The sequence below is a fragment of the Megascapheus bottae genome, chromosome 7, assembly GCF_031878675.1.
Source record: "Megascapheus bottae isolate mThoBot1 chromosome 7, mThoBot2.hap1, whole genome shotgun sequence".
NCBI classification, from domain to species: Eukaryota; Metazoa; Chordata; class Mammalia; order Rodentia; family Geomyidae; genus Megascapheus; species Megascapheus bottae.
In genome coordinates, this window is record NC_143515.1 from 82,150,887 (window position 1) to 82,177,668 (window position 26,782).

Genomic DNA, 26,782 nt, shown 5'->3' on the forward strand with positions numbered 1-26,782 from the left:
CCAACACAAAAAGATTGCCCGAGGTCATTTTCATATACAGCCAAGCCCAACTGAAGCCACAAGCAGAGTGCTGGTGACAGGAAACACAGACCAGACTATGGGAAGACCACTTTATTAAACCATGATATTCCTAAGACTTGAGCAGACGGCTGCATGGCGGCCCTGGCTGTGGTGGTTAAAGGCTCGCCCGGAAGCCCGCTTTCACCGAGAACCTCATCACGGGCTTCTCCCGGGAGCGCAGCAGGCAGATGGAGCTGGGGAAGCCCCTGAGCCGGAGGCGGCTCACCCCTCCATCTGGAAAGATGGTGAGCCTGGCGTGTGTGACCACGTCCTGAAGCTCCGGAGTCAGGCTGTCCAGCGAGTGGCTGTGGTTGGGGGACAGCTGAGGGACAAGGACAAGGTCCTGGGGGAGCAAGGTCATGGGACTCCCCAGGGCTGGCTCCCCAGCCTAGCCTGTCACAGCTTAGACTTGAAGGACGTATTCGGTGATAACCGTTTGGCTTCTCCTAGAGATCTGCTTGTCCCAAATAATGCCAACGTGGGGGCCCTGGGATGCTTGCTTGTTTCAGTAGTTATGTGGACAGGTGAAAGAGGTCATCTGTTTCCATGGTTACAGTAAGAGCATCCACCCCTCACGTGGTCACACCATTAGATCTCTGTGCCACTAGTTAAATATGAAGCAGAAATACATTTCCATTGATGTATTCTTGGCATATGAACCTCTGTGTGTGTGTTTTGTGCTGGTCCTGGGATTTGAACTTGGGGCCTGAACACTGTCCTTTAGCTTTTGAGCTCAAGGCTAGCATGCTACCACTTGTAGAGCCATAGCTCTCCTTCCAGCTTATTTGGTATTCCCACAGGCTTTCCTGTCTGGGCTGACGCAGCTGCAATCCTCAGACCTCAGCCTCGTGAGTAGCTGGAATGACCGCTGTGAGCCCCCAGTGCCCAGCTTCCATTTTTCCTGTTTAATAATGAAGTGTGTGTGTTGGGAGTGCACAAGTAAGGGAGACAGTGCATCTCTCTGTGTGCATGAGTGCACAGAGGCCTTGCCAAGCGCGCTGCACACGCACAGAGCTGTAAAGCTGGTTGAGGGCCCACTCCTGACACTGCACCCCACCTACAAACCTTGGTCATGGGAAGCAGCAGCTTCCACTTGTGGGTTTGAAGACCCCACTTGTTCTTCACCATGTCCTCCTCCTCCTGAGTCGTCAGGATGCACCCATCCACTCTGCAGCTGTCAGGAGCATTGCCTGTTGGGGTAGAAAGAAACTTGAGCATTATGCTAGCATAGCTTAGATCAAAAACCAAGCAAACAAGTAGGGAATCCAGTGGTTCCTGCCTGTAATTATAGCTATTAGGAGATCTGGAGGATCTTAGTATAACACCAGCCCAGGCAGAAAAGTTCCTGTGATTCCATGTCCAATTACACATCAGCTGAGCTGGAGGCATGACTTAAGCGGTAGAGCACCAGCTGTGAGTCAGAAAGCTGAGTAAGCATCAGGCCCTGGGTTCAAGCCAGAATATCAGTAGCAATAATGTTCTTTCTAAGCTAAAAGTGTGATGTAGGAGAAAATAATTTGAGCCCAGCATGGTGGCTCACGCCTGTCATCCTAGCTACTCAGGAGGCTGAGATCTGAGGATCAAGGTTCAAAGCCAGCCTGGGCACTAATGACCCAGAGACTCTTATCTCCATCTAACCACTAGAAAACCAGAAATAGTGCTGTGGCTCAAGTGGTAGAGCAATAGCCTTCAGCTGAAGAGCTCAGGGACAGTGCCCAGACCCAAAGTTCAAGCCCCATGACCAACAACAACAACAAAAAAATGTAGATTGCCTCACAACACAGAAGTGTGTGTGCTCCACAGAAGATAAGTCACCTGCTGAATGTTCATGGTCTGGTGCCCTTGAGTCTTCAGTGAACAGTATTCTTACCTCTAGAGCTTGATTTGTTAAACTTTGAATTACAGAATGAATGACTTGCACACTTCAGTAGTGCCTTAGAATTTCTGGTACTGAGTATCTTCCTTATGATATCCTATTCTGCCAGTCCTGGGGCTTGAACTCTGGGCCTGGATGCTGTCCCAGCCTCATGGTGCTCAAGGCTAGCACTCTGCCATGATGTCCTGTTTTGTAAATCAACAATAGGAAGCAATCCTGAGGCCAGCAGGCGTGGAGCTCCACGCGAGGCAATACAGCCCTGGGGTTTGTCTTTTGGGAATTTCATGGATCCTGTGCTCCTTGGATCCGAGGCTCCTGGAGAAGGCCCCACACTCTGCGAGGAGAAATTCCATGGGTATTCTGCAGGACCTCGGCCCACAGCAGGTCAGCCGTTGTTGCCCACCTGCTGGGTGAATGAATGCTGTGTGCAGGCCACACACACCCAAGGACATGGAAGAGGACTGGAGCTGCTGTGTGTGTGCGCGCGCACAGGTGTGTACACACTAACAAGCGTGGTATGTCTGAATGGAATGTACTAGAGCATTAATGGTGGACGCTGACATGGTTCCTCACTACACAACTGCCATGACGTCGCTCCAGAGGCATCGGGAGGACCACTCATTCATCACCTGTGGCCGGGTAAGGTGCCTGGCTTAGTGACTCCTTACCAAATGAAGTGACCTAAAACCATGCAGAGAACTGTATATTAAAAATGTGCAAGAGACCCAGAAACACAACAAATTAAAGAAAGCTTGGACAAATTGGACTGCATTAAATTGCAGAGCTTCTGAATGGCAAAGGACATAGCTAGCAAGTTAAATAGAAAACCCACCGAATGGGAGAAGATCTTCACAAACCATATAACAGTCAAAGGCCTCATATCTAAAATATATCTACAGCTAAAAAAATGAGTCTCTCCAAAACAAAGCTTCAGAGAAACAACCATCCCATTAAAAGATGGGCCAAAGACTTAGAGACTTCTCTGAAGAGGAAATAAGAATGGCCTATAGACACATGAAGAAATGCTCTACATTTCTGGCCATAAAAGAAATGCAAATCAAAACAACTCTGAGATCCCACCTCACTGCAATTAGAATGGCCATGATTAAGAAATCAGACAACAACAGATGCTGGGGGGGGATGCAGCCTGGAGGGATCACTACTACACTGTTGGTGGGAGTGCAAACTCGTTCAACCACTATGGAAAGCAGTATGGCAGTTCCCTAAAAGACTAAACATAGAACTCCCCTATGACCCAGGCAATTCCACTACTTGGCATTTACCCAAATGTCCAGAAACAAGGACTTACTAAATCCACTAGCACAACGATGTTCATTGCAGCATTATTTACCATAGCGAAGATATGGAACCAACCTAGGTGTCCCTCAGTTGATTGGATCATGAAGATGTGGTACTTATACACAATGGAATTCTATGTTGCCATCAGAAAGAATGACATCGCCCCATTTGTAAAGGAATGGAAAGACTTAGAAAAAATCTTATTAAGTAAGCCAGGCCCAAAGGAACATAGACTCCATGGTTTCCCTCATTTGTAATACTTACGTATCTAGGACTCTCCTAACAGAGGATTACAATAGCACAAAACCTAGATACATAAGGTCACATAGGATGAGGCTAAATAAAAGGGCTTCCAGGATAAGGAAGCAAGAGCTTTATGTGATTGTCATTCTTAATGTACTATGTTATTTTTCTTTGTTACCCTTTGGTTAATCTCATGTTATTACTGTATCTGACTTTGTTACCTGGTATATTTTATATAAGTTTATTTGTTTATTTGAAATAGGAAAGGGAAGGGGGAAAACAAGATTATTGGGAGGGAGTGGGAGGAGAGAAATGGGGACTAAAACATGAGAAGGCAAACACTACCACTAGGCCAAACTCTCGGCCCATAAGAAGGGGTATCAGTGTGTGAGAAGTAATGCACCTACTACCTGATGAATGTGACTGTAGACCCTCTATACATTACCTCGACAATAAAAAAGTTTTAATGTGCCAAGTGCTGGTGGCTCACACCTGTAACCCTAGCTACTCAAGAGGCTGAGAAGTGAGGATCACAGTTTGAAGCCAGCTGGGTAGAAAAGTCTGTGAGACTCATCTCACATCAGAAAATCCAGAAGTAGAGCTGTGGCCCCAAGTGGTAGAGTGTAACACTGAGCACAAAAGCTCAGGGACAGCAAGTAGATCCTGAGATCAAGCCTGAAGACACACACACACGCCCTCAAATGTTAGCATTCACAAACAGAAAATTAACACACCCTTCATGCCACCTACCTTGAGGATGAGCTTCCAGTCAGCCACATTGAAAAGTGAAAAGAGACACATGAAATCTGAAATGCAGTCCTCCGAACACACACCCTCCATTGCTAATGACAAACCTGGCCTTTGCTGAACATTATGCCTTGATAAAATAATTACAGTGGATAAAGTCATATAGTGAGAAGAGATTTGAAATTCATTGCTCTATTAGCAGAGAACAGGAACAAAGGAGGGGTTAGAGAAGGTAATGGGTTAACATGATCCAAGTATGTCACAGGTATTATGAAAATGTTGCAATAAAACTCAGTTTTATACAATTAACAAATATGTATGTGTATGTATGTGTGTATGTATATATATATATGAACATCCACCATTCAATAAAGAAACCACTCACGAGTACGAAATCCAGGACTCAGAAAAGTCACCTGTCAGTGGCCAGGGACTCCTGCCCTGCTCTTCTCCTGGGCCCTTCCCTCACTGGGCCAAAGGAGCACAGCATGCTGGAATCTTGGAGGACCTTCAGGCTGTTACTTTGTAAAGTAATGAACTCCAAAGTCCAAGGGACTCGGTCCTGAGTGGAAGGCCCACTCCCCCCACTGGGGACAAATGGAACACGTCTCTTCTACAATGCCTACATTCACCAGGCTCTTCCTCTGGCTCCACACCTACCTTTAAAGTACTTCGTATCGATTTCAATTTGAGTTATTACTCCAGGGTGTGCCAGTCGGAAAACTGCCCACTCACAACCCGGAACCAGGAGGAGGCCTTTCTCGTCATTCTGGAACCCAAAGAGTTTGAAAAGGTGAGTGCACCTAGACACAACAGCCTGTCCTGAAACCCAGCTGGGGAAAGAGCTCTTTATTTCTTGTGTCTTTGCTTGTCATTCCTTAGAGGCTGGGTGCCTTGGGTTCTCGATAGGTTTTGTTGTGTGCTGGTACTGGGGCTTGAACTGAGTGCCTGGGTACTGTGTGTTTCTCCTCAATGCTAGTGCTCTATCACTTGAACCACAGTTTGACTTCTACTTCATTGGTGACTAATTGGAGATAAGTCTCAGAGTTTCCTGCCTAGATGGGCTTCAAAGCTCAATCCTCAGATCTCAGCCTCCTGAGTAGCTCGGACGGGCATGAGCTACCAGCACCCAACCCCAACAGGTCTTACAAACTTTTCTGATATCTGTGTCAATGATTTCATACGGAGTATGATAATTGAGTAATTACAGGACCATCCCGCAGGGCTTCTCATCTTCTGACCTCTCACAGTGGGCATTTTTCAGGCCACTCTCCCATCTGACCCATGCTCTGCCTCCAGACCTCTGTTCCAGGTCAGAGAATGCCTTTGTTTACCTCTGAAAGCCCCAGGCACAGCTCATCCCAGCATTTGTAATACATGGGCATTTGTAAGTGTCATTGACATTTGCAAACTAAAAGCTGTTTTGCTTTGCCTTCACTGCTTCTTTAAATTAGTTACCAAGTTGGATGTCTGAGCCCCAACTCACCCAGGCTGTGTCTCATTCAGCATGCACCTGTCGTCTCAGCACATGGGAGGCTGAGGCCATGCGGTGAGTTAAAATCCAGACTGGAAAAGGGATTTTGTGGATTGTAACCAATCTCTAGCATATACTCAGAAAATTTTATTACACTATGATGTCTGGTTTGATACGGAGAGCCACTGTGCCAGAAAGGGCAGTGGGAACACCACAGGAAATTTGGCAAATGTGGAGAACAGAAGAAGGTAGAAGAAGGTAGAACACGGAGAGGCTCCCTTGATGTAACACGAGAGAAAGGTTGCAAACCCCCACTTCCACTCCTTACTTCTAACACCGGGGGCCTGTCCAGCCTTCTCGCCGTTTCCCAGCCATCTGCCATCGATCTGGGCTTGCCAACACCTGCAGGAAATAATGGGTTAGTGGGGCTAGGAGCATGGCCTAGTGGTAGAGTGCTTGCCTAGCATGCAGGAAGCCCTGGGTTCGATTCCTCAGTACCACTTTCACAGAAAAGGCTGGAAGGGCCTGTGTGGCTCAAGTGGTAGAGCACTAGCCTTAAGAAAAAGAAGCTCAGAGCCGGGAGTTTGGCCTAGTGGTTAAAGTGCTTGCCTAGCATGCGTGAAGACCCAGGTTCGATTCCTTGGTACCACATACATACAAAAAAGCTGGAAGTGGTGCTGAGGCTCAAGTGGTAGAGCTCTATCCTTGAGAAAGTCCAGGGACAGTGCTCAGGCCCTGAGCTCAAGCCCAGGACTGGCAAAAAAAAAAAAAAGAAAAAGAAGCTCAGGAACAATGCCCAGGACCTGAATTCAAGCCCCATGACAGGCACCCAAAAAGGGGGTGGGGTGGGTGAAGCAGCGCATGAATTTTAAATGAGCCTCTACACCAAAGCCACTCCCTAGGTACCCTCTTACCTATCATATTATTTGGGTGCCCAAAATGTGCATTACTAAATCCTACACAGACGCCCCCAAACGCGACGGCCACCAGGTCCACAGGGTTGGTGGAGTCAGATGCAATCCAGTCCCTCTGTCCGGTGCCGTACACTCTGAAGCGGGCGATACCACCATCTACAAAGGAAAGATGATGTCCTCGGGGTGCTTGTGGTGAGCCCCGAGCTGTGGATATCAAAAGAATCCTGAATACTCCACCTTAGGCGTTAGCACTCAGCAGTGTTTCAGAATACAAGACCAAACCTAGGAAAAGAAGTGTAGAACCTGCTCTCTGAAAGCTCAGCAAAGGGGAGAACCTCCCGCATCCGTGGATGGAGCAACACTCTGAGTTGGTCTGCAGAGGCAGGGCGCTCTGCCAGACCCCGGGGCCCTTCACCAATGTTCCTAAGGCAATTCCAACATACGGAACCACAAAGGGTCCCCAACAACCAAAACCATCTTGGAAAAGTAAAACTGAGGAAGCGCCATACTTTCCAATTTCACAGCTTACTACAAAGTGACACTGAGATGGCAGTGCTGGCAAAGCCTAGCAAAGTAGAACAGTCTAGAAATAAATGCCTACCTAACACCATCTACAAAATTTAACACCATTACACCTGAAGATCAAAGGTCTGGTCTTTGATGAAAGATGTTTGTCTATAAAATATGTAGAAGACACCACAGAGGAAATTATTGACAGCTTTGAATTCAACTGTGATTTCCCAGGTATAACAGGAAAAAAGTGGAGCAGTGGGAGACCAGGCATTTCACACTTCATCAAAATTATTTGTCATGCCCCGAACCACCATTCAAGAAAGTGAAAAGGCACTTCAGAGAATGGGAGAAAAGGCTTTCATGTCTTCTGTTGATAAGGGTCTAGGATCTGGAACATAAAAAGAACTTATCCTGGACTGGAGGTGTGGCTCAAGTGGTAGAGTGCCAGCTAGGAGCAAGAACTAACACAGCTCAATAATAAAACACAAATGCTCAACTTAAAAGTGAGCAAAGACAGGGCTGTGTGTTTGGCCTAGTGGTAGAGTCCTTGCCTAGCAAGCATGAAGCTCTAGGTTTGAGTCCTCAGAACCACATACACAAAAAATGCTGGAAATGGTGCTGTAGCTCAAGTGGTAGAATGTTAGCCTTGAGAAATCTCAGGGACAGTGCTCAAGCCCTGAGTTCAAGCCTCTGGACTGGCAAAAAATGAGCAAAGACAGAATGAGGGCATGGCTGAACTGGCAGAGTACTTTCCTGACAAGTATCAGGCCTTGAGTTTAAAAAAAGGAAGAAATCTTTTTGAAAAGTGAGCAATGCTGGGCCTGGAGTTTGGCGTAGTGGTAGAGTGCTTGCCTAGCATGCATGAAGATTCAGGTTCAATTCCTCAGTACCACATACATAGAAAAGGCCAAAAGTGGAGCTGTGGCTTAAGGGGTAGAGCTCTAACCTTGAGAAAAAGTCCAAGGACAGTGCTCAGGCCCTGAGTTCAAACCTCAGGACTAGAAAAAAATAAAAAAGAACATGCCTCAAAGACAACCAACTACCAACCAAGAATAGTGTACCCAAATAATCTCTCCTTCATAAGCAAGGAATAAAAACCTTCCATAACAAGGAAAAATTGAAAGTATCTCCTCCAAACCAGCATTACAGAAGATACTTAAAGTCATACTACACATAGAAAACCAACAAAAACAAGATATTGGCAGAGAAATGGCCCCTTACAAGAGAATCAGATAAATATAGTAAGAAATGACAAGGCACAGCCCCTAAGAAGGTAGATAACATGGAAGGAACTACCAAACACTTTTCATTTCTAACTGTAAATATTAATGTATGTAACTCTCCAGTTAACAAAAATTGACTAGCTGGATCAAAAAGCAAGATCCATCCATCTGCTGTCTTCAAAAGATATATCTTTCCCACAAAAACAAAGCAATCTGAAAGTGAAAGGCTGAAATAAAATCTATCAAGCAATGGACCCCACATATAGACCAGACTGGGAAATACTAGTATCAGATAAAATAGATTCAAATTAAAATTAGAAGAGACAAAGAAGGACATTACATACTAATAAAGGAATTTCTCCTACAGGAGGCTAAAACAAGGCTAAATATATACCAAATGCCAGGGTACCCAACTTCATCAAAAAAAAAAATACTACTTACCCTAAAATGGCACATAAAACCAAACACATTGATGGATGGTGATTTTAATACATCAATGTTGCTTCTGGGTAGATCAACCTGGAGAAAGCTCAACAGAGAAACCTCAGAACTGACAACTGCTTAAACCAACGAGATTTAACAACTGTCTACAGAATATTCCACCCAGCAACACCATAATATATATACATTCTTCTCAGCAGCACATGGAACATTCTCCAAAAGAGATCACACTTTAGGCCCCAAAGAAAATCTGTGCAAATTTGGAAATTCTGAAATTATTCCCTGTATCCTGTCAGACCACAATGGAATAAAATTAGAGCTCAACACCAGAAGCCACCATAGAAAATTCTCTAACTCACAGAGAGTGAAAAACATGGTTGAATTGCCAGTGGGTCATTGAAGAGATCAGAATGGAAATTCAAATGTTGATATTTAACAAAAACAAACACACAAAATACCAGCTCTGCTGGGAACACAACAAAGGCAGGGAAACGTATAGCTCTGAGTACCTACATCAACATATTGAAGAAATCTCAAACCATTTATTTATTTACTGTCGGTTGTGGGGCTGGACCTGGGCACTGTCCCTGAGCATTTCAACTCTACTTCCCTACCCCTTGAGCTACAGTACCACCTCCGGTTTTCTGGTGGTTTATTGGAGATAAAAAGTTTTCACAGACTTTAGTGCCCAGGCTGGCTTTGAACTGTGATCCTCAGATTTCAGCCTCCTGAGTAGCTAGGATTACAGGTGTGAGCCACTGTGCCTACTCAAACCATCAATTCAATGATGCGCCTTAGACTCCTTGAAAAAGAGAAGCCAAACCCTAAATCAGCAGATGAAAACAACTAAAATTAAATCAGAAATAAATGAATTAACGACCAGAAATAACCATAGAAAGAATCCACAAAACACAGGATAGCAGAAACACAGCCTCTTCAACAAATGGTGCTGGCAGCACTGGCTCAACACACGCAGAAAACTGAAGTGAGATCCTTATATATCACCATGCGCCGGAATAAATCTCAAATGGATCAAAGATACCCTGGAAATATTACAGAAGGGATCAGGGGAGCACGAGGGCTCCTTGGCACAGGTAGAAACAGAACACGTCAGAGACACAGGCACGGATGGTGGTGAGGAGGACTGGGAGCAGCAGTACCTGGGAAGACGTTGAGCCTCACCAGAGACCATCTGTGCTGGGAGTTGACCAGGAAGTAGTTGTGGCTGGAGGCGGGGTTTCCTAGCTTGAGCTCTGTCCTGGGAACCAAGTGATCCCAGTCTTCAGACTTCAGCTGGCAGTGAACACACAAGTGTGAGTGATCTCCTGGAGAAGACGACGGACCCCGGACCCCCCCCACCCCCCGAGCAGGCATCCCTGGGAGCACAGGGAAGAGCAAGGCTTTGGAATAGAAATGAACGAGGGGCCGGGCACCAGCAGTCACACCTGCCATCCCAGCTGCTCAAGTGGCTGAGATCTGAGGATCACGGTTTGAAGCCAGCCTTGGCAGGATGGCCTATGAGACTCATCTCCAATTAGCCACCAAAAATCCAGAACTAGGAGCCGGGAACATAGCCTGGGGGAGAGTGCTCGTCTAGCATGCACGAAGCCCTGGGTTCAATTCTTTGGTGCCACATATACAGAAAAAGGTGGGAGTGGTGCTGTAGTCCAAGTGGCAGAGTGCTAGCCTTGAGCAAAAAGTGTTCAAGGGCAGTGCCCAGGCCCTGAGTTCAAGCCCCAGAACCAGCAAAAAAAAAAAAAGCCAGAAGCAGAATTATGGCTCAAATGGTAGAGTGTTAACCTTGAACAAAAAGCTCAGGGACAGGGACAGTGCCCCGGCTCTGAATTAAAGCCCCAGGACCAGCACGGAGAAAGGAAGAAAGAAAGGAAGAAAGAAAGGAAGAAAGAAAGAAAGAAAGGAAGGAAGGAAAGGAAAGAGAGGAAGGAAGGAAGGAAGGAAGGAAGGAAGGAAGGAAGGAAGGAAGGAAGGAAGGAAGGAGAAAAAAGAAAGAAAGAAAGAAAGAGAAGAATGAAAGAAGGGAGGGAAGGAAGGAAGGAAGGAAGGAAGGAAGGAAGGAAGGAAGGAAGGAAGGAAGGAAGAGGAGAAGAAAGAAAGAAAGAAAGAAAGAAAGAAAGAAAGAAAGAAAGAGGAGAAGAAAGAAAGAGGAGGGGAGGGAAGGAAGGAAGGAAGGGGAAGGGAAGGGAGGGAGGGAAGGAAGGAAGAAGGAAGGAAGGGGAAGGGAAAGGAGGGAGGGAGGGGGGAAGGAAGGAAGGAAGGAAGGAAGGAAGGAAGGAAGGAAGGAAGGAAGGAAGGAAGGAAGGAAAAGAATGAACGAACCAGTCGAGGCTGTTTGGACATTTTCCCCCACACACTGATGGAAATGGCACATGGGGGTGCTGGTTTGTAAATGAAGGATACAACCTCAGAAACCTCACGGTGTTTCCATGCCAGCTCCTAGACAAATGTGAGCACCATGGGAAAACCCAGGCTGTTCCCTGGACTCGGAGGTCGGGGACGCTGGCTGGGCCAGGCCGTGAGTCAGTCGGCACCTCTCAGAAGCGTACCCGTTTGCCGGGGGTGCCGTGATCTCTCTTCCCTATCTACCAGAGAGCAACACTGTTTAACACCGTTCAAATGAATTACTGCATAAACAACAACAGCAGAAGGTGCCAAAACACAAGCCTCAGTGTTGATCTTAGAAAGTTTATCAGGCACACGTGCAAAAGTCGCTTTGTCACATTGCTGGGAAGATAAATGCCTCCTGAGATTATTCAGTCCACCGGGGGCACCTGGCACAGCGCCAGGCTCTTGAGGCCAGGCTTGCCCTCACATGGGGCAAACTGTCCACAGCTAGGGAAGTGGCCCGGGCCAAGAGGCCAGGGCCGAGCAGACCCCCGCCCAGGCCCGCGGGGCCGTGTCCCTGCTGACCAGTCAGCCTCGTGTCCTCATGAACATACCCTACCTTGGCAATGGCTTCGTGCTCTTCCACTGTGGCTGCCATTCCTGTCCTGATGCCTCTGGCTGGGATTTCTGGGAGTTTGTCTGAAGTCAGAGTCACCACACAAGATCAGAGTTCAAGAGCAAAGAGAGGAAACTCACTTGGGGAGTGGTATCCCAATTTTCCTTTGCCCCATAGCATTGAAGATGTCACTACCACACTGACCGAATCAGCGGATCAAAGTGACAGCACAGTGGTTGAGCTTCCTCAACACAAAGCACGTCCCTGTCATTTCAAAGCAGGACAAGCTGAGTTTGGTGATGCATGCTTACCATGCCAGTGTCTGGGAAGGAGGCAGAGACCGGAAGCAGCCAGTGCAAGGCCAGTCCAGCCCACACAAAAAACACATAAAAATGTAAACACCGGGGCTGGGAATTTAGCCTAGTGGTTTCCTAGCATGCACAAAGACCCGGGTTCGATTCCTCAGTACCACATACATAGAAAAAAGCCACAAGTGGTGCTGTGGCTCAAGTGGTAGAGCTCTAGCCTTGAGAAGGTCCAAGGACAGTGCTCAGGCCCTGAGTTCAAGGCTCAGGACTGGAAAGAAATGTAAAAACTATAAGCAAGACTCTCATCTCACATCCGATGGCCGCAGTTCCAGCTGGCTCTAAATCACAAGCTCTAACATACGGAGCCTGCACAACTCGCTAAGTCCAGAATTCACAGACACAGAACAAAGCCTGTTCTGAACACTCGCCCCTCTCTTCGCAGACCTCATCTCCCCCGTGAGGCAGCTGGCACAGCACAGCAGCACAGCCGTGCCACACGGCAGGGCCGGAAGCCCCCAGGCACAGCTCACTCTCCACCGTCCCAGCACAAAAGGCGGCCTCGGGGAGAGGCCTCCACAGCAGCAGACCCACCAGCATCCCTAAGTTGGAAATCGAGTCCCAGGCTGCCCTGCTGGGTTGACCCACTCCTAAGCTCCACGCAGTCATGCAAGCATGCTGCTGGCGTGTGGATGTCTAACGGGAACCACAGCGGGGCTGGGCCGGGAAAGTTTGTCTACCCCAGTCTGCATGCAGGGCCAGGGGTCCCAACTCACTGTCCTCCACGTTCGCAGCTTGAATTGATATCCGGGGGGCATAGCTTCCCGAGAAGTGAGAGATGTCCACGTCAAAGCCCTGGATGACGCCCTGTATCCCCAGCTTGACCACACACCAGTCGTGACCTGTGTGCCGGGGGGAGGGGAGGGGGCGCTTCGTGAGGGGGTGGGCTGGGAGGGGGGGCAGAGCCGGAGGCAGGCTCACTGATGCACAGACACAGACGCACTGCGTACTCGATTGTAACTAGGGAGCCGGGAACTGAGACTGCCGGGGAGAAGAGGGTGGGGAGAAGGGTGGTGGGTGAATCGTGTCAGATTGATTCTACTCTGGAAAAGGTCCACAGTCCCCAGAACTCACTACTTCATCAAGTACTAGAGAAATAGAAGGCCTTCCAGGATCTAGTGTCTTTAAAAGACTGGTCGTCAAAGGCAAGCAGAGTGACCAGCCAGTGCCAGCACGAGCTCACTTTCACGAGCGCTTTCTCACTTCCAGGGGTCAAGCAGAGATGTCTGAACCCAGCGTGCGAGTGGCATAACCAGGGCTGGCTGAGGGCAGCGCCTCGGCTCCTGGCCCGCGATCCTGGCCGTGTGAGCCGGGCAGAGTGCAGCCCTGCCTGCAGACAGATCTACCACCCTGGAGCGCCTCAGGGTCCGTGGGAGAGGCTGGCCAGGGTCCAGCCCATGGGTCTTCTCTCCCGTCCACAGCCCTCACTCCACGTTTCTCATGCTCGGGACCCGGCGCCCCAAGCCTCCTCCCAGCCTGCGGTGACTCCGTGGCCCCTCCCTGTGCACCCCCACCTCAGGTGCCCACCTGGCACGTCAGGGCCCTGGGAGCCCGAGCTGAAGCCGACCCCAGAGCACCCCTGCGTGCCAGCAGCCTCTCACCTGGGATCCTTTTCCTTCTGGTCTCCCACCCGTCCATCCACTTCCCAAACTCGGTGTATTCGTGCTCGTTGAAGCTCGGGCTGGTGCTCTGGAAAGAAGCACAACATTCTGGAGCACTCCGGCTCGAAGTATCCCAAGTCTGTGTCCCACAGGGACAGACAGCCCACGCAAGCCAGGAACCTCGGGGAGCCAACCCCCACCTGCATGCCCAGCTGTCCCACCCCTGACCATCTACTTCAGAGCCATGTGGCTGGGTGGGGCCTCGGGGCACAGAACCGACCACAGCTCAGGGAGGGTCCAGCACACACCAATTCTCTGCATTCCTCAAAGGACGGAGGGGGGGTGCTGGCACAGACAGGCAGAGCAGCAGACTCCCAACATGCCACCCACCACGGGGCACGAGCACAGTCCAAGGCTCAGAGGCTGGCTGAGCCTGTGCACCCCAGCTGCCAGCCCCCTGCTAGGGCCCCTGGGGCTCCAATTGACTCTGGAGGGCACAGATACCCAGAATGCTGCGGTGCATGGGGGGAGGGCTGTGTGGGGAGGGTCTCGGGTTGCCTGTGTCGGGTCCCCTGCTTGGGGAAAGCCCACCATGGGCAGCTGGGGGGGGGGCGGGGGCTCCCCGTCCAGGGCCAGCAGCTCCACTGCACAGCACACAAGTTACCCATCGTGGTGCAAGGCCTGGACGGCGCCGGGCCAGAATGGGGGGGGGGGCCTCCTGCCTGCCAAGGGCCCTAGGACCCGGACAGCATCTTCCCTGCAGACCACACACGGGATCAGTCCAGAAGCCAGGCCAGCTGGCAGGACCAGCAAGGTCTCCACACCCGGCCCAGGGCGGCCAGGCTGCGCCACTCCCCACCCCTCCCATGGCAGAGCCCTGGGGCCCTACCTTCAGCAGGTTCTCCGCAGGGCTGAAAAAGTCATCGGTCGCGAATAAAATCTAACAAAGGAAGAGGTGGAGATGGAACCACCCGCGTCCCCCTGGCCACACACTAGGAAGTGCTGTGAATTAGGACTCACAGCTGTCCAGGGTTGGGTTCCCTCTTCCCCGCTCCTTTCCTCCCGGCCTCCCCTCTCAAGCGCTGCCAGTGGCACTGGCTTCTCTCTCACAAGCAAGCTAACTTCCCTCTCTCCAGAGAGAGAAAGAAACCCTGGGCATTGTGGCTGTTTTCTAAACAGAGCCAGGGCTCCACCTCAGCCCGGCCAGGCCACCTGTGCCACATGGAGGCAGGAAGGTTGTCAGCCTCACCCAGTCGTCACACAGGTCTGAGACGGTGGGGGGAGGGTGCCACGCCCAGGGCGTCGGTACATGGGCGCGAGCTCATGCTGCGGGAACCGGGCAGCACTGGCCCTGGACACAGCACCCAGGCTCGGCTACCAGCTCGGAAGCCCAAAGGGTAAAGCGGGCCCTTCTACTCCAAGGAGCTGGCTGCCACAGCCCTGCCCCTGGAGGACACGGGCGACCGCCGTCCACACAGGACTGCCAGAAATGGTACCCACGGCCCCAGCAGTGGCCACTGGCATGGTCACAGTGCCAGTCTGAAGGTCGTCTGTGGTCTGGAAGTGTGTGGGACTCAGGCCAGGCCTGGGCCTGCTCTTCTGGGTGCACCTGAGCCTTCGCCCCTGGAGTGGAACAAGCTCTCAGCGATTCTGCTACTCTACTGCAGTTTAAGGAGCACCGAGTGTGGCAATGCATTCCTGTCATCCCAGCACTCCAGACGTAGAGGAAGCCAAAAGCTTGTGGCGCACACCTGCAATCCTAGCTACTCAAGAGACCAAGAGAGCCAAAGGATAACTGCTCAAAGCCAGCCCAAGTCGGCGTGACTCTATCTCCAAAACAGCCAGCAAAAAGTACATGTCGGGCCGAGAGTGTGGCCTAGTGGTAGAGGGCTTGCCTAGCATGCACAAAGACCCAGAGTCCATTCCTTGGTACCACACACAGAAAAAAGCCGGAAGTGGTGCTGAGACCCAAGTGGTAGAGCTCTAGCCTTGAGAAAGTCCAAGGACAGTGCTCAGGCCCTGAGCTCAGGACCGGCAAAGAAAGTAAGAAAAGAAAGAAAGAGAGAGAGAAAGAAAGTGTTAGAGGTATAGATGAATACCTGGTAGAACACCACCCAAGTGGTGGGAGGGAGGGAAGGAGTCAAATTCAAGGCCGATCTGGGTTTCATAGTGAGTTCGAGACTGGTTTTGACTACATGAGATCTTAGCTGAAAAAATATTTTTGAACCGTTTTGCTTTTCTTTTTTTTTTTGGTTGGTCGTGGGGCTAGAACTCTGGGCCTCGGTGCCGTCCGGAAGCTCTTCAGCTCAAGGTTAGTGCTCTACCACTTGAGCCACAGCACCATTTCAGCATCATTTCCTGTTTTCAGGTGGGTAACTGGACATGAGAGTTCCACAGACTTTTGTGCCCAGGCTGGTTTTGAACCTCGATCCTCAGATCTCAGCTCCTGAGAAGCTAGGATGAAGGTGAGAGCACCGCGCACGGCTCATGGCAGTTTTTGTGTATTACGATGAGGTTATTTTGAACATTATGCACTTTGAACATTAAGGTGCACCGCGATTTTTAAAAAATGAAAATCAGTCATATATTTTCTGGAATTTCAGTGGCAAAATACATTTTTGCCCATTGTATGGTGGAACCACACGGTAAATGCTAAAAAAAAACAGGCAACACCAAACGAAAAAACAAGGCAAAACTCAAGGTCTAAAATTTTTGACAACAAACAGAATTTGTTTAGATATCTTTGTTAACAGAGTACATTAGATGGTCGGGCCTCAGTCTCCAGGGCCTGTGAAAAGAGGCAGAGTAAATGGGTGGAGTAGTAAGATGCAAAACAAGTCATGATGGTTAGAAAACCTGGCAGAGCTTTATTGAGAAGCAAGAAAGCAGGTGAGCAGACAAACAAGCAGAAAAGAAGGGGCACAATCCAGCAGAATGTGGGTGCTCTCGAGGAAAGACAGGGAGTCAGTAGAAACCTTGGGCTCTCCCAGCAGAGATTTACAATAGAACAAAATCTAGAGACATTAGGCCAAATAGCATGACACTAAATGTAAGGACCTCCAGGAGAAGGAAACAAAAGCCATATAATGAGTGATTGTTGTCCTTAATGTACTATGTTATCTCTCATCTCTTGCCATCCCTTGGTTATCTCATATTGTTACAGTATTCCACCTTGTTATCTGATATATTTTATATGTGCTTAATTGGTTATTTGAAATTGGATGGGGAAGGGGGGAAATCAAGATGAGTGGGGGGAGGGGGGAGGGAAATGGGGACCATGTTATGAGAAAGGGTATCAATGTGTGTGAAGTCATGCACCTTCTCTCTGGTGAATATAATGTAACCCTTCTATTAATCACAATAAAGAAATAAATGATCTCCAATCCAGTGGGGGGTAGGCGGGAGGGAGAGGGAGAGAGGGAGATTCAACTATAAGACAAGGAATGTCACCTTCCTAGAGGAGGTGGCTGGGAGGCAGAGATGAAAGGAATGGAGAGACACAGAAGGACAGGCAAAATAAACCCTGAACCTACGGAAACTGACCGCCCTTCACCACTGCTCCGGAAGAAATTGAAATTGTCTAAATCTTGCAATATTGTGGGATCAAAAGCACTGTATTCAGGTCAGAGATGGAAATTTTCCAGTTGGTATGAGGGTGAGATTCCTAAGATTTTGTGACTATCCAGGGGACACTGAGGCCCAGTTTCTAAGCAGATACTTCAATTTTAGATCTGGTTTTAACCCAGAACGGCTGGCTTTTTCTGAAAAAAAGAAATTAATCGTCATGTAAGTAAGTGATTAAACAGCTACTGGCTCCATTCTGTAAAGACCATAGAGAGTGATGAGGGATCTCTTCACAAGTATAAACAGAGGGAGAAAGGGGAGGAGGAGGAGGGGGAGGAGTGGGAAGAGTGGGAGGAGGGGGAGATAAACGGGGGAAGAGCAGGGGCAGCACACAGCCCTCCTCCTCTCAGGTGGCCGGGGTCTGATGGCGGGATCTGAGGGTGACGGCCTCTCTGGCGGGCAGGCCTGCCCTCGGCTGCCTCGGCCTCTGGGGTTGGGGCCCCGCAGCTGGCCGGGCCCCACCTGGGGATCCGGTGCGCAGGTGCCACTCACCCTGCCGCCCACGGCCTCGGATGCCATGTCCACCAGCTGGGTGAAGTCCAGCAGCCTGGTCAGCTTCCCCTCCTTGGGAGTGTCAGCCATGGCTCCTAGGACCGAGAACACGGGAGCGGGACGTGGGGCTGCGTGCAGAGGACCGGAGGGAGGCGCCGGGCTTCCAGACCCCGGACGGCCCGGTCCTGCGCCCTGCGGAGCGGCCCACCGGCCAGGGCCAGCCCTCACCCCGCCCGGCTCCTCCGGGGACGGGCCTGCCCCAGCCTCGGCCCCCGGGACGGGCCTGCCCCAGCCTCGGCCCCGGGACGGACCTGCCCCAGCCTCGGCCCCCGGGACGCAGCCTCGCCCCGGGACGGACCTGCCCCAGCCTCGGCCTCCGGGACGCAGCCTCGGCCCCCGGGACGGACCTGCCCCAGCCTCGGCCCCCGGGACGCAGCCTCGGCCCCCGGGACGGACCTGCCCCAGCCTCGGCCCCCGGGACGGGCCTGCCGCAGCCTCGGCCCCGGGACGGGCCTGCCCCAGCCTCGGCCCCCGGGACGCAGCCTCGGCCCCCGGGACGGACCTGCCCCAGCCTCGGCCCCCGGGACGGGCCTGCCCCAGCCTAGGCCCCCGGGACGCAGCCTCGGCCCCCGGGACGGACCTGCCCCAGCCTCGGCCCCCGGGACGGGCCTGCCGCAGCCTCGGCCCCGGGACGGGCCTGCCCCAGTCTAGGCCCCCGGGACGCAGCCTCGGCCCCCGGGACGGACCTGCCCCAGCCTCGGCCCCCGGGACGGGCCTGCCCCAGCCTAGGCCCCCGGGACGGGCCTGCCGCAGCCTCGGCCCCGGGACGGGCCTGCCCCAGCCTCGGCCCCTGGGACGCAGCCTCGGCCCCCGGGACGGGCCTGCCGCAGCCTCGGGCGCTGCTCCCCTCCACACAGCCCCAGGTGGGCTGGACTGTGGCCCCCCGGCGGAGCCCACTCACCTTCAGCGGGCCTGCTGGCTAGAGACCACGCGCGGCCACTCCCGAGAAACAGGTGCTTAAACTTCTCATTCTCCTGGAAGCCCCCGGGAGGGCAGGCCCCGCTGCGCAAGCTGTTCCGGGAAGACCAGGGCGAGGCAGCGCTGCTTCACTGCCGCCCACTGGACGCCTGGCCGGGGACGGGCGGGACTGACCTTCCCGGCCCCGCCCTCGCCTTGGCCACGCCCCCGCCACGCCCCCATCCCACCAGGGGTATGCCTTTCCTGGACCACGCCCTCTCCAAGGCCACGCCCCCTTCACGTCCCCATCCCCAGCAGGGGTATGCCTTTCCTGGGCCACGCCCTCTCCAAGGCCACGCCCCCTTCACGACCCCATCCCCACGGGGGGTATGCCTTCCCTGAGGCCACGCCCTCGCCGAGGCCACGCCCCCTCGATGCCCCATCCCCACCAGGAGTATGCCTTTCCTGGGCCACGCCCTCTCCAAGGCCACGCCCCCTACATGGCCCCATTCCCACCAGGGGTATGCCTTCCCTGAGGCCACGCCCTCGCCGAGGCCACGCCCCCTTCACGCCCCATTCCCACCAGGGGTATGCCTTCCCTAGGCCACGCCCTCGCCGAGGCCACGCCCCCAGCCCCACCAGGGGTATGCCTTCCCTGGGCCACGCCCTCGCCAAGGCCACGCCCCCTACATGCCCCCATCCCCACCAGGGGTATGCCTTCCCTGGGACCACGCCCTCACTGAGGCCACGCCCCCAGCCACGCCCCCTTTCCTACCAGGGGTATGCCTTCCCTGGGCCACGCCCTCGCCGAGGCCACGCCCCACCACGCCCCCATCCCCACCAGGGGTATGCCTTCCCTGGGACCACGCCCTCTCCCTGGCCTCTCCTGGCTTGTCCACCAGGCCTTGTCTGGGGTGGGGCTGTTGGGCACTCACACTTGTGCTCTAACCACCGACCACCACCCCAGCCCTTTGCCTTTGTTTTGCTGTCATGTGGCTCCTGCTAATGTCGCCAGGAGGCCTAGAACCACGCCCTCCCTTCCTCCACCTCCAGAGCAGCGGGGAGAGACCTCCCATCAAGGGCTCAGTGTCCAGCATGAGCATGAGTTCAGTGCCGCGGTGCCACCTGCTCTGTAGTCACACTCTGTGCCACGTGTGACATGTGAACTTTAACATTCACAATTCCGTGCCTCACCACCCCAGCCACCCCTCCTGTCTCCGGAAGTGGCGAACGCATCAAGGGGGTGCCAGCTGCCACGGGAGCAGCTGTGGATCGCCATGTGGCACATCCAGCGTTTCAACAACCGGCCACAGAAGGTGGCGCCTTCTGGATGTACCGGTGCAGGGAGGAGACAGGGCGGCAACCCACCCACCAGGCCTCAGCAAGCTGGGGTGTCCGGCTCCAACACCCTCACCTCTTGCTTTCCACAAAGCCCACTGGCCTCAGAGAGCAGGGCGCTTCCTCAGGATGTCCGGGGCCATCACCAAGGAGGAAAGGGCTCCTCTGCCCCAGAGACTGTAGCCTAGGGGACCGCACCATCAAGCTACCCTGGGCAGCCCCGCTGCCAGCCAGTGCCCCTGGCTTCCAGGAGGGGAAAGGACCCTACAGAGATGAGGTGCAAAGCTGGGACCACAGACCTGTGGAAGGGTTGGCTCCACAGCCCCAGGCCTGGAAGACACAGCTCCCAGAGCGGCCGCCCTCCTGCAGGAGCCCTAAGGTGCCCTGCATTCCTGGGACCCTGGGTGGAGCCGAAGCTGGGCCTGGCGCAGAGGTGACTGAAACGAAAGGAAAGTCTGCATTGCACCGAAAGGGTGCAGGACTTACTTGTGCTCACTTACAAACAGAAAGCACGACCACCACACCACACCATGCAGGACCCAGCTGCCGTCAACGTCCTCCCTCCACCAATTAACAATGCAGTCACAATGCTCCTCTACCACCAGTCTACACTACAGTCAACTTCCTCCTCCTCCACCAGTCTACACTGCAGTCATCATCCTCCTCCTCCACCAGTCTACACTGCAGTCACCATCCTCCTCCTGCAGTCTACACTGCAGTCATCCTCCTCCTCCTCCAGTCTACACTGCAGTCATCCTCCTCCTCCTCCAGTCTACACTGCAGTCATCCTCCTCCTCCTCCTCCAGTCTACACTGCAGTCATCATCCTCCTCCTCCACCAGTCTACACTGCAGTCATCCTCCTCCTCCAGTCTACACTGCAGTCATCATCCTCCTCCTCCTCCAGTCTACACTGCAGTCATCCTCCTCCTCCTCCAGTCTACACTGCAGTCATCAACCTCCTCCTCCTCCAGTCTACACTGCAGTCATCATCCTCCTCCTCCACCAGTCTACACTGCAGTCATCATCCTCCTCCTCCAGTCTACACTGCAGTCATCCTCCTCCTCCAGTCTACACTGCAGTCAACTTCCTCCTCCTCCACCAGTCTACACTGCAGTCATCATCCTCCTCCTCCACCAGTCTACACTGCAGTCATCATCCTCCTCCTCCACCAGTCTACACTGCAGTCATCATCCTCCTCCTCCACCAGTCTACACTGCAGTCATCATCCTCCTCCTCCAGTCTACACTGCAGTCATCCTCCTCCTCCTCCAGTCTACACTGCAGTCATCATCCTCCTCCTCCACCAGTCTACACTGCAGTCATCCTCCTCCTCCTCCTCCAGTCTACACTGCAGTCATCATCCTCCTCCTCCAGTCTACACTGCAGTCATCCTCCTCCTCCACCAGTCTACACTGCAGTCATCATCCTCCTCCTCCAGTCTACACTGCAGTCATCCTCCTCCTCCTCCAGTCTACACTGCAGTCATCCTCCTCCTCCTCCTCCAGTCTACACTGCAGTCATCATCCTCCTCCTCCACCAGTCTACACTGCAGTCATCCTCCTCCTCCAGTCTACACTGCAGTCATCCTCCTCCTCCTCCTCCAGTCTACACTGCAGTCATCATCCTCCTCCTCCACCAGTCTACACTGCAGTCATCCTCCTCCTCCAGTCTACACTGCAGTCATCATCCTCCTCCTCCTCCAGTCTACACTGCAGTCATCAACCTCCTCCTCCTCCAGTCTACACTGCAGTCATCCTCCTCCTCCTCCAGTCTACACTGCAGTCATCATCCTCCTCCTCCAGTCTACACTGCAGTCATCCTCCTCCTCCTCCAGTCTACACTGCAGTCATCCTCCTCCTCCTCCAGTCTACACTGCAGTCATCTCCTCCTCCTCCAGTCTACACTGCAGTCATCATCCTCCTCCTCCAGTCTACACTGCAGTCACCATCCTCCTCCTGCAGTCTACACTGCAGTCACCAACCTCCTCCTCCTCCAGTCTACACTGCAGTCACCATCCTCCTCCTCCAGTCTACACTGCAGTCACCATCCTCCTCCTCCAGTCTACACTGCAGTCACCATCCTCCTCCTGCAGTCTACACTGCAGTCATCATCCTCCTCCTCCAGTCTACACTGCAGTCACCATCCTCCTCCTGCAGTCTACACTGCAGTCATCATCCTCCTCCTGCAGTCTACACTGCAGTCACCAACCTCTTCCTCCTCCAGTCTACACTGCAGTCACCATCCTCCTCCTGCAGTCTACACTGCAGTCATCATCCTCCTCCTCCTCCAGTCTACACTGCAGTCACCAACCTCCTCCTCCTCCAGTCTACACTGCAGTCATCCTCCTCCTCCTCCAGTCTACACTGCAGTCATCATCCTCCTCCTCCACCAGTCTACACTGCAGTCACCATCCTCCTCCTGCAGTCTACACTGCAGTCATCATCCTCCTCCTCCTCCAGTCTACACTGCAGTCATCATCCTCCTCCTCCTCCAGTCTACACTGCAGTCACCATCCTCCTCCTGCAGTCTACACTGCAGTCATCATCCTCCTCCTCCTCCAGTCTACACTGCAGTCATCATCCTCCTCCTCCAGTCTACACTGCAGTCACCATCCTCCTCCTCCAATCTACACTGCAGTCACCATCCTCCTCCTCCAGTCTACACTGCAGTCACCATCCTCCTCCTGCAGTCTACACTGCAGTCATCTCCTCCTCCTCCAGTCTACACTGCAGTCATCCTCCTCCTCCTCCTCCAGTCTACACTGCAGTCACCATCCTCCTCCTGCAGTCTACACTGCAGTCACCAACCTCCTCCTCCTCCAGTCTACACTGCAGTCATCCTCCTCCTCCTCCTCCAGTCTACACTGCAGTCATCATCCTCCTCCTCCAGTCTACACTGCAGTCACCATCCTCCTCCTGCAGTCTACACTGCAGTCACCATCCTTCTTCAGCAGTCTACACTGCAGTCAACGTCCTCCCTCCACCTGTCTCCACCGCAGACCCCTGCCCTCTTATCCCTAGACTGTGGCCGCATTAGACCCTCATGCCCCATGGTCTGCACTTGCCATGCTGTCCTGGGGACCAAGCTTGCTCCTCCCGGCTATGGCAGAGTGGGGCAAGCAGAGTGCGTGCCCAGGCACAGGGGCAGGGTGGGGACAAAACGTCGAAATGCCACAAGGATGCACCGCCTCCAGGGAATTCTGGGGTTGGAATCGGGTGCTCTTCTGCTCTTTGTCCATTCCCGGGTCCCCAAGCGTTGCCCGGCAAAGGCTGCTGGATGAAGCTGGCACAGAAGCCAGGAGCCTGAATCAAAGCTGACTTTGAAGCAAGGTTCAAAAGACAGGAGCTACAGCCACAGACAGCGGGGCTTTCCGACCTGAGAGGGGCAGGAGAGCAGAGAAGCCTGGCTGGCAGCAGGCCCGGGAACCAGAGCTCAGTCCTCCACCAGCCCTTCCAGTGAGTCTGATCCATCACCACAGCCTGGAAACCAGAGCAGACTGCTTAGAGAGGGGCACAGTTTCTGCCTGCTGGGAGACGGATGCAGAAGAGCCATCTTTCCTGCCTGTTTCATGAGCACCGGAGCTGGAGTCCTGGCCTCTGTGCCTGAGCCCCAGGAGCTGCTGTTTCTTCTCCCACACACCAGGGCACTACACATACCCTGCCTGCTGCCAGGCTCGTCCTGAATGACAAAGCCCACAGGAGCCCTCTTGGTTCAAGTTACATTGAAGCCCCCCTTTCCTTTCACAGCAAGAGACTTTTGCCCTGAAGTACAGCCCCTGGCAGAGATTCTCCTTAGACAGGAGGTACAGCTCCTCCTGTGACCGCGGCTTCTGCGTGGGGCTCTGCGTGGGGCTTCTGCCTGACTCCCTACCTGCACAGTGGTTCACCTGTCTGAGATCCCACCGCTTCTACCCTGGGACAGTGGACCCCAAGTCACACAGCTAGAAGAGAATGGGTCGAGTGAACTTGACTCTGCCCGCTGTCCACAGCCCTTCCACCTCGTTTTGAAGGAATGGCTAAAATGACCTTCTAGGAAGCACAAGGCGGGGCCATGACAGTCCCTCCACTTCTGCCACAGGCGATGTGGTCCAGACCACGCGAGGGGAGAGAAGGACCGGACACCGGGGTTGTCTGTTCCTCTCCTCGCCACACACGCTGCCACTCTGTGCTGGCCACCTGCTCAGCGTGGGGTGCTCTGCGCGTCCACCCTCGTTCTGGACAATGTTGCCCCTTCCCTCAAGAAGGAAGCCAGGAGAGAGGCAGGCTGGGAAGGGGCGACATTGTCCAGAGAGAATTGCACTCTTTTCGGGACTCACATAACTGCCACCCTTTTTAGAAAAAAGAAAGGACGCAGGCGGGTTGAGGTCATAACTCACGATGTCACCCATTTCTCTTGCTCATTGTCCCGAAAGTGTCTCAAAGAAACACACACAGGCAGCCACTGTCCAGTAGAGAAAGGGAAGGGAGGCAGAGTGGGGCAGGGGCCGCCCCTCCCCCGTGGGCCTCTCAGGGAAAGCCCCGGAGACACACCGCCTCCTGCCCTGCTGGACTGAGACCCGCAGGCAGCTGCTCCAGGTCGGGGTCCAGCCCGTGCCCCGTGGCCAGCAGCGCGGTGCTGAGCAGGGCTGCCTCTCCACAGACAGCAAAGCGCAGCCCTGCACCCACAAGCAGCCGGCACGGCTGGTCCACTTTTGGAGTCACCTTAAAATAAGGCAAAGTAAAATAAATGAATAAGGCCAAGTGCCTGGAGGGTGTTCTTGCTCCCCATTGTCAGGGAACCCCAGCAGGCAGAAGTCCCACCCTCATTACAGAGAAAGTGTGAAGAAGGCCTGATGTACGGGATGTGGAGTGGAATAAAGGAAGCAGACTTGCCAGGCACCTGGGGCTATGCCTGTGCCATTCAGGAGGCAGGAAAGCCCAGCAGAGTCTCTTCTCCTACTGACCACCGGAAGGCCAGGAATGGAACTATGGCTCAAGTGATACAACACTAGCCTTTTCTTTTTTTTTTTTTTGCCAATCCTGGGACTTGAGCTCAGGGTCTGGGCACTGTCCTTGAGGTTTCTCCAAGGCTAGCACTCTACCACTTGAGCCACAGTGCCACTTCCAGCTTTTTCTGCGTACGTGGTACTGAGGAATGGAACCCAGGACTTTGTGCATGCTAGGCAAGCACTTTAACCACTAGGCCAAACTCCCAGCCCCCAGAACACTAGTCTTGAGCTAAACAGATCAGGGATAGTGCTCAGGCCCTTGAGTTCAAGTCCCAGGACCAAATGGAGGAGGGGGAGGGGGGGAGGGGGAGGGGGAGAGGAGGAGGAGGAGGGGGAAGAGGGGGGAGGAGGAGGAGGGGGAAGAGGGGGGAGGAGGAGGAGGGGAGGAGAAGTACTGTTCACATCAGGACATCAGGACAGAGCTAGAGTGAGCTGAGGCTGAGTTGGGGGTTAAGGGCCAGTGCATGAGGAAGTGTCCTCTGCTATGTGCTTCTTCCCTACAGAGCCCCTGCCTTGTGGCCCAAGGCTTGGGTTTGGTTTGGTTTGGTTTCCAGTACAGGGATGTGGAGTCGGGCCTGTACTACCACTGAGCTCCCGTGATTCATGACCGAGAGGCAACTCCCAGCCAAGCACGGGCCCAGGCTGGACCCAGCGCTGAGCTGAGAAACAGTTTTCAGAAGCTTTCTGTCTCACAGCTCAGCGCCACTGTTTTTCTTGTTTTTTGGTTTTTGTTTTTTGTTTTTTTTTTTTCCAGTCCTGGGCTTGAGCTCAGGGCCTGAGCACTGTCCTTGGGTTTTCTCAAGGCTAGAGCTCTACCACTTGAGCCTCAGCACCACTTCCAGCTTTTTTCTATGTATGTGGTACCGAGGAATTGAACCCGGGTCTTCATGCATGCTAGGCAAGCACTTTAACCACTAGGCCAAACTCCCGGCCATTGCGCCACTGTTTTTCAAGCGTGTCTCCAGTTGTGATCCTCCTGTTTTCAGCCCCCTCTACAGCTACGATTGCTGACTTGAGCCACAGGCACCTGGAAATGCTTGGATACTTTTAAAGATCAAGGTCACCAGTAAAACGCATCACAGCAGGCACCAGCCTCACAGCACCTTGGCCTCCCTCCGCTGCTCCAGTGGAGGCCCACTGGAGCCCACACAACTTTGCCAAGGCCCCCGTGCTCTTGGCCAGGTTGACAGAAATCTTGCCTCACCCTGCTCTTTCCACCATGTTGTTTACTAACAGGAAATGGACTGGCACTCACCCAGAGGTCCGAGCCCAGCTCTCAGGATTGGATTCTTGCTCTCCACAGCCAGCCAGGGTCCTTTGGTACTCAGAACTGGCTCTATGGGAAGGTAGAGGCCAGCAGTGGGGATGGAGCTTTGCTTGTGTGATGTCACAAGGGTCATGGAAGGGGGTGGGGTGGCAGCCCCTTGCAGACTCATTGTATCAAGCAAGCCTGCTGCCTCCTGCAAGTGTGGCCCTGACACTGCAGGTCCTGGGCCACCCAAACCCCACCAGCAAACCCCGTGACAAAACTCCACCATCAAATTCCATGACCAAACCCGGCCAGCAAGTTCCCACAACAAACCCACGAGCAAGCGCCTCACAAGCAAAATCCTACAAGCCCACATGCCTACCACCGCATGGACAAGACAAGTCCACATCTCACCCCAGC

General features: G+C 53.2%; 1 protein-coding gene across 3 annotated transcripts; it reads right to left on the reverse strand.

Annotated features, from left to right (window-relative positions):
• Nucleotides 1-105: 105 nt before the first annotated feature.
• On the reverse strand, nt 106-26,460 carry Allc (allantoicase). Of its 3 annotated transcripts, none has more exons than XM_090337514.1 (13): nt 26,369-26,460; nt 18,793-18,902; nt 17,832-17,926; nt 14,605-14,655; nt 13,716-13,803; nt 12,831-12,956; nt 11,753-11,832; nt 9,951-10,083; nt 6,614-6,769; nt 6,028-6,101; nt 4,886-4,994; nt 1,126-1,250; nt 106-382 (listed from the first exon to the last, which is right to left on the reverse strand). In XM_090337514.1, the coding sequence occupies exons 3-13, from the start codon at nt 17,919-17,921 to the stop codon at nt 176-178; spliced, it is 1,239 nt and encodes a 412-aa protein (XP_090193640.1). In that variant the 5' UTR covers nt 17,922-17,926; nt 18,793-18,902; nt 26,369-26,460; the 3' UTR covers nt 106-175. The 3 variants fall into 3 exon arrangements, with proteins under 3 accessions (XP_090193640.1, XP_090193639.1, XP_090193641.1); XM_090337513.1 differs by having other exon boundaries at nt 106-403; XM_090337515.1 differs by lacking the exon at nt 6,614-6,769 and having other exon boundaries at nt 106-403.
• Between the last annotated feature and the right edge of the window lie 322 nt (nt 26,461-26,782).

What these genes read in the sequence shown, in the direction of transcription:
- Allc (XM_090337513.1), bottom strand. Translation starts at nt 17,921, where the DNA reads ATGGCTGACACTCCCAAGGAGGGGAAGCTGACCAGGCTGCTGGACTTC. An exon ending in CAGAAGGAAAAGGATCCCAG is followed by an intron (nt 12,957 to 13,715) that starts GTGAGAGGCTGC and finishes CCCGGCACACAG; the next exon opens with GTCACGACTGGTGTGTGGTC. An exon ending in GCACCCAAATAATATGATAG is followed by an intron (nt 6,102 to 6,613) that starts GTAAGAGGGTAC and finishes TATTTCCTGCAG; the next exon opens with GTGTTGGCAAGCCCAGATCG.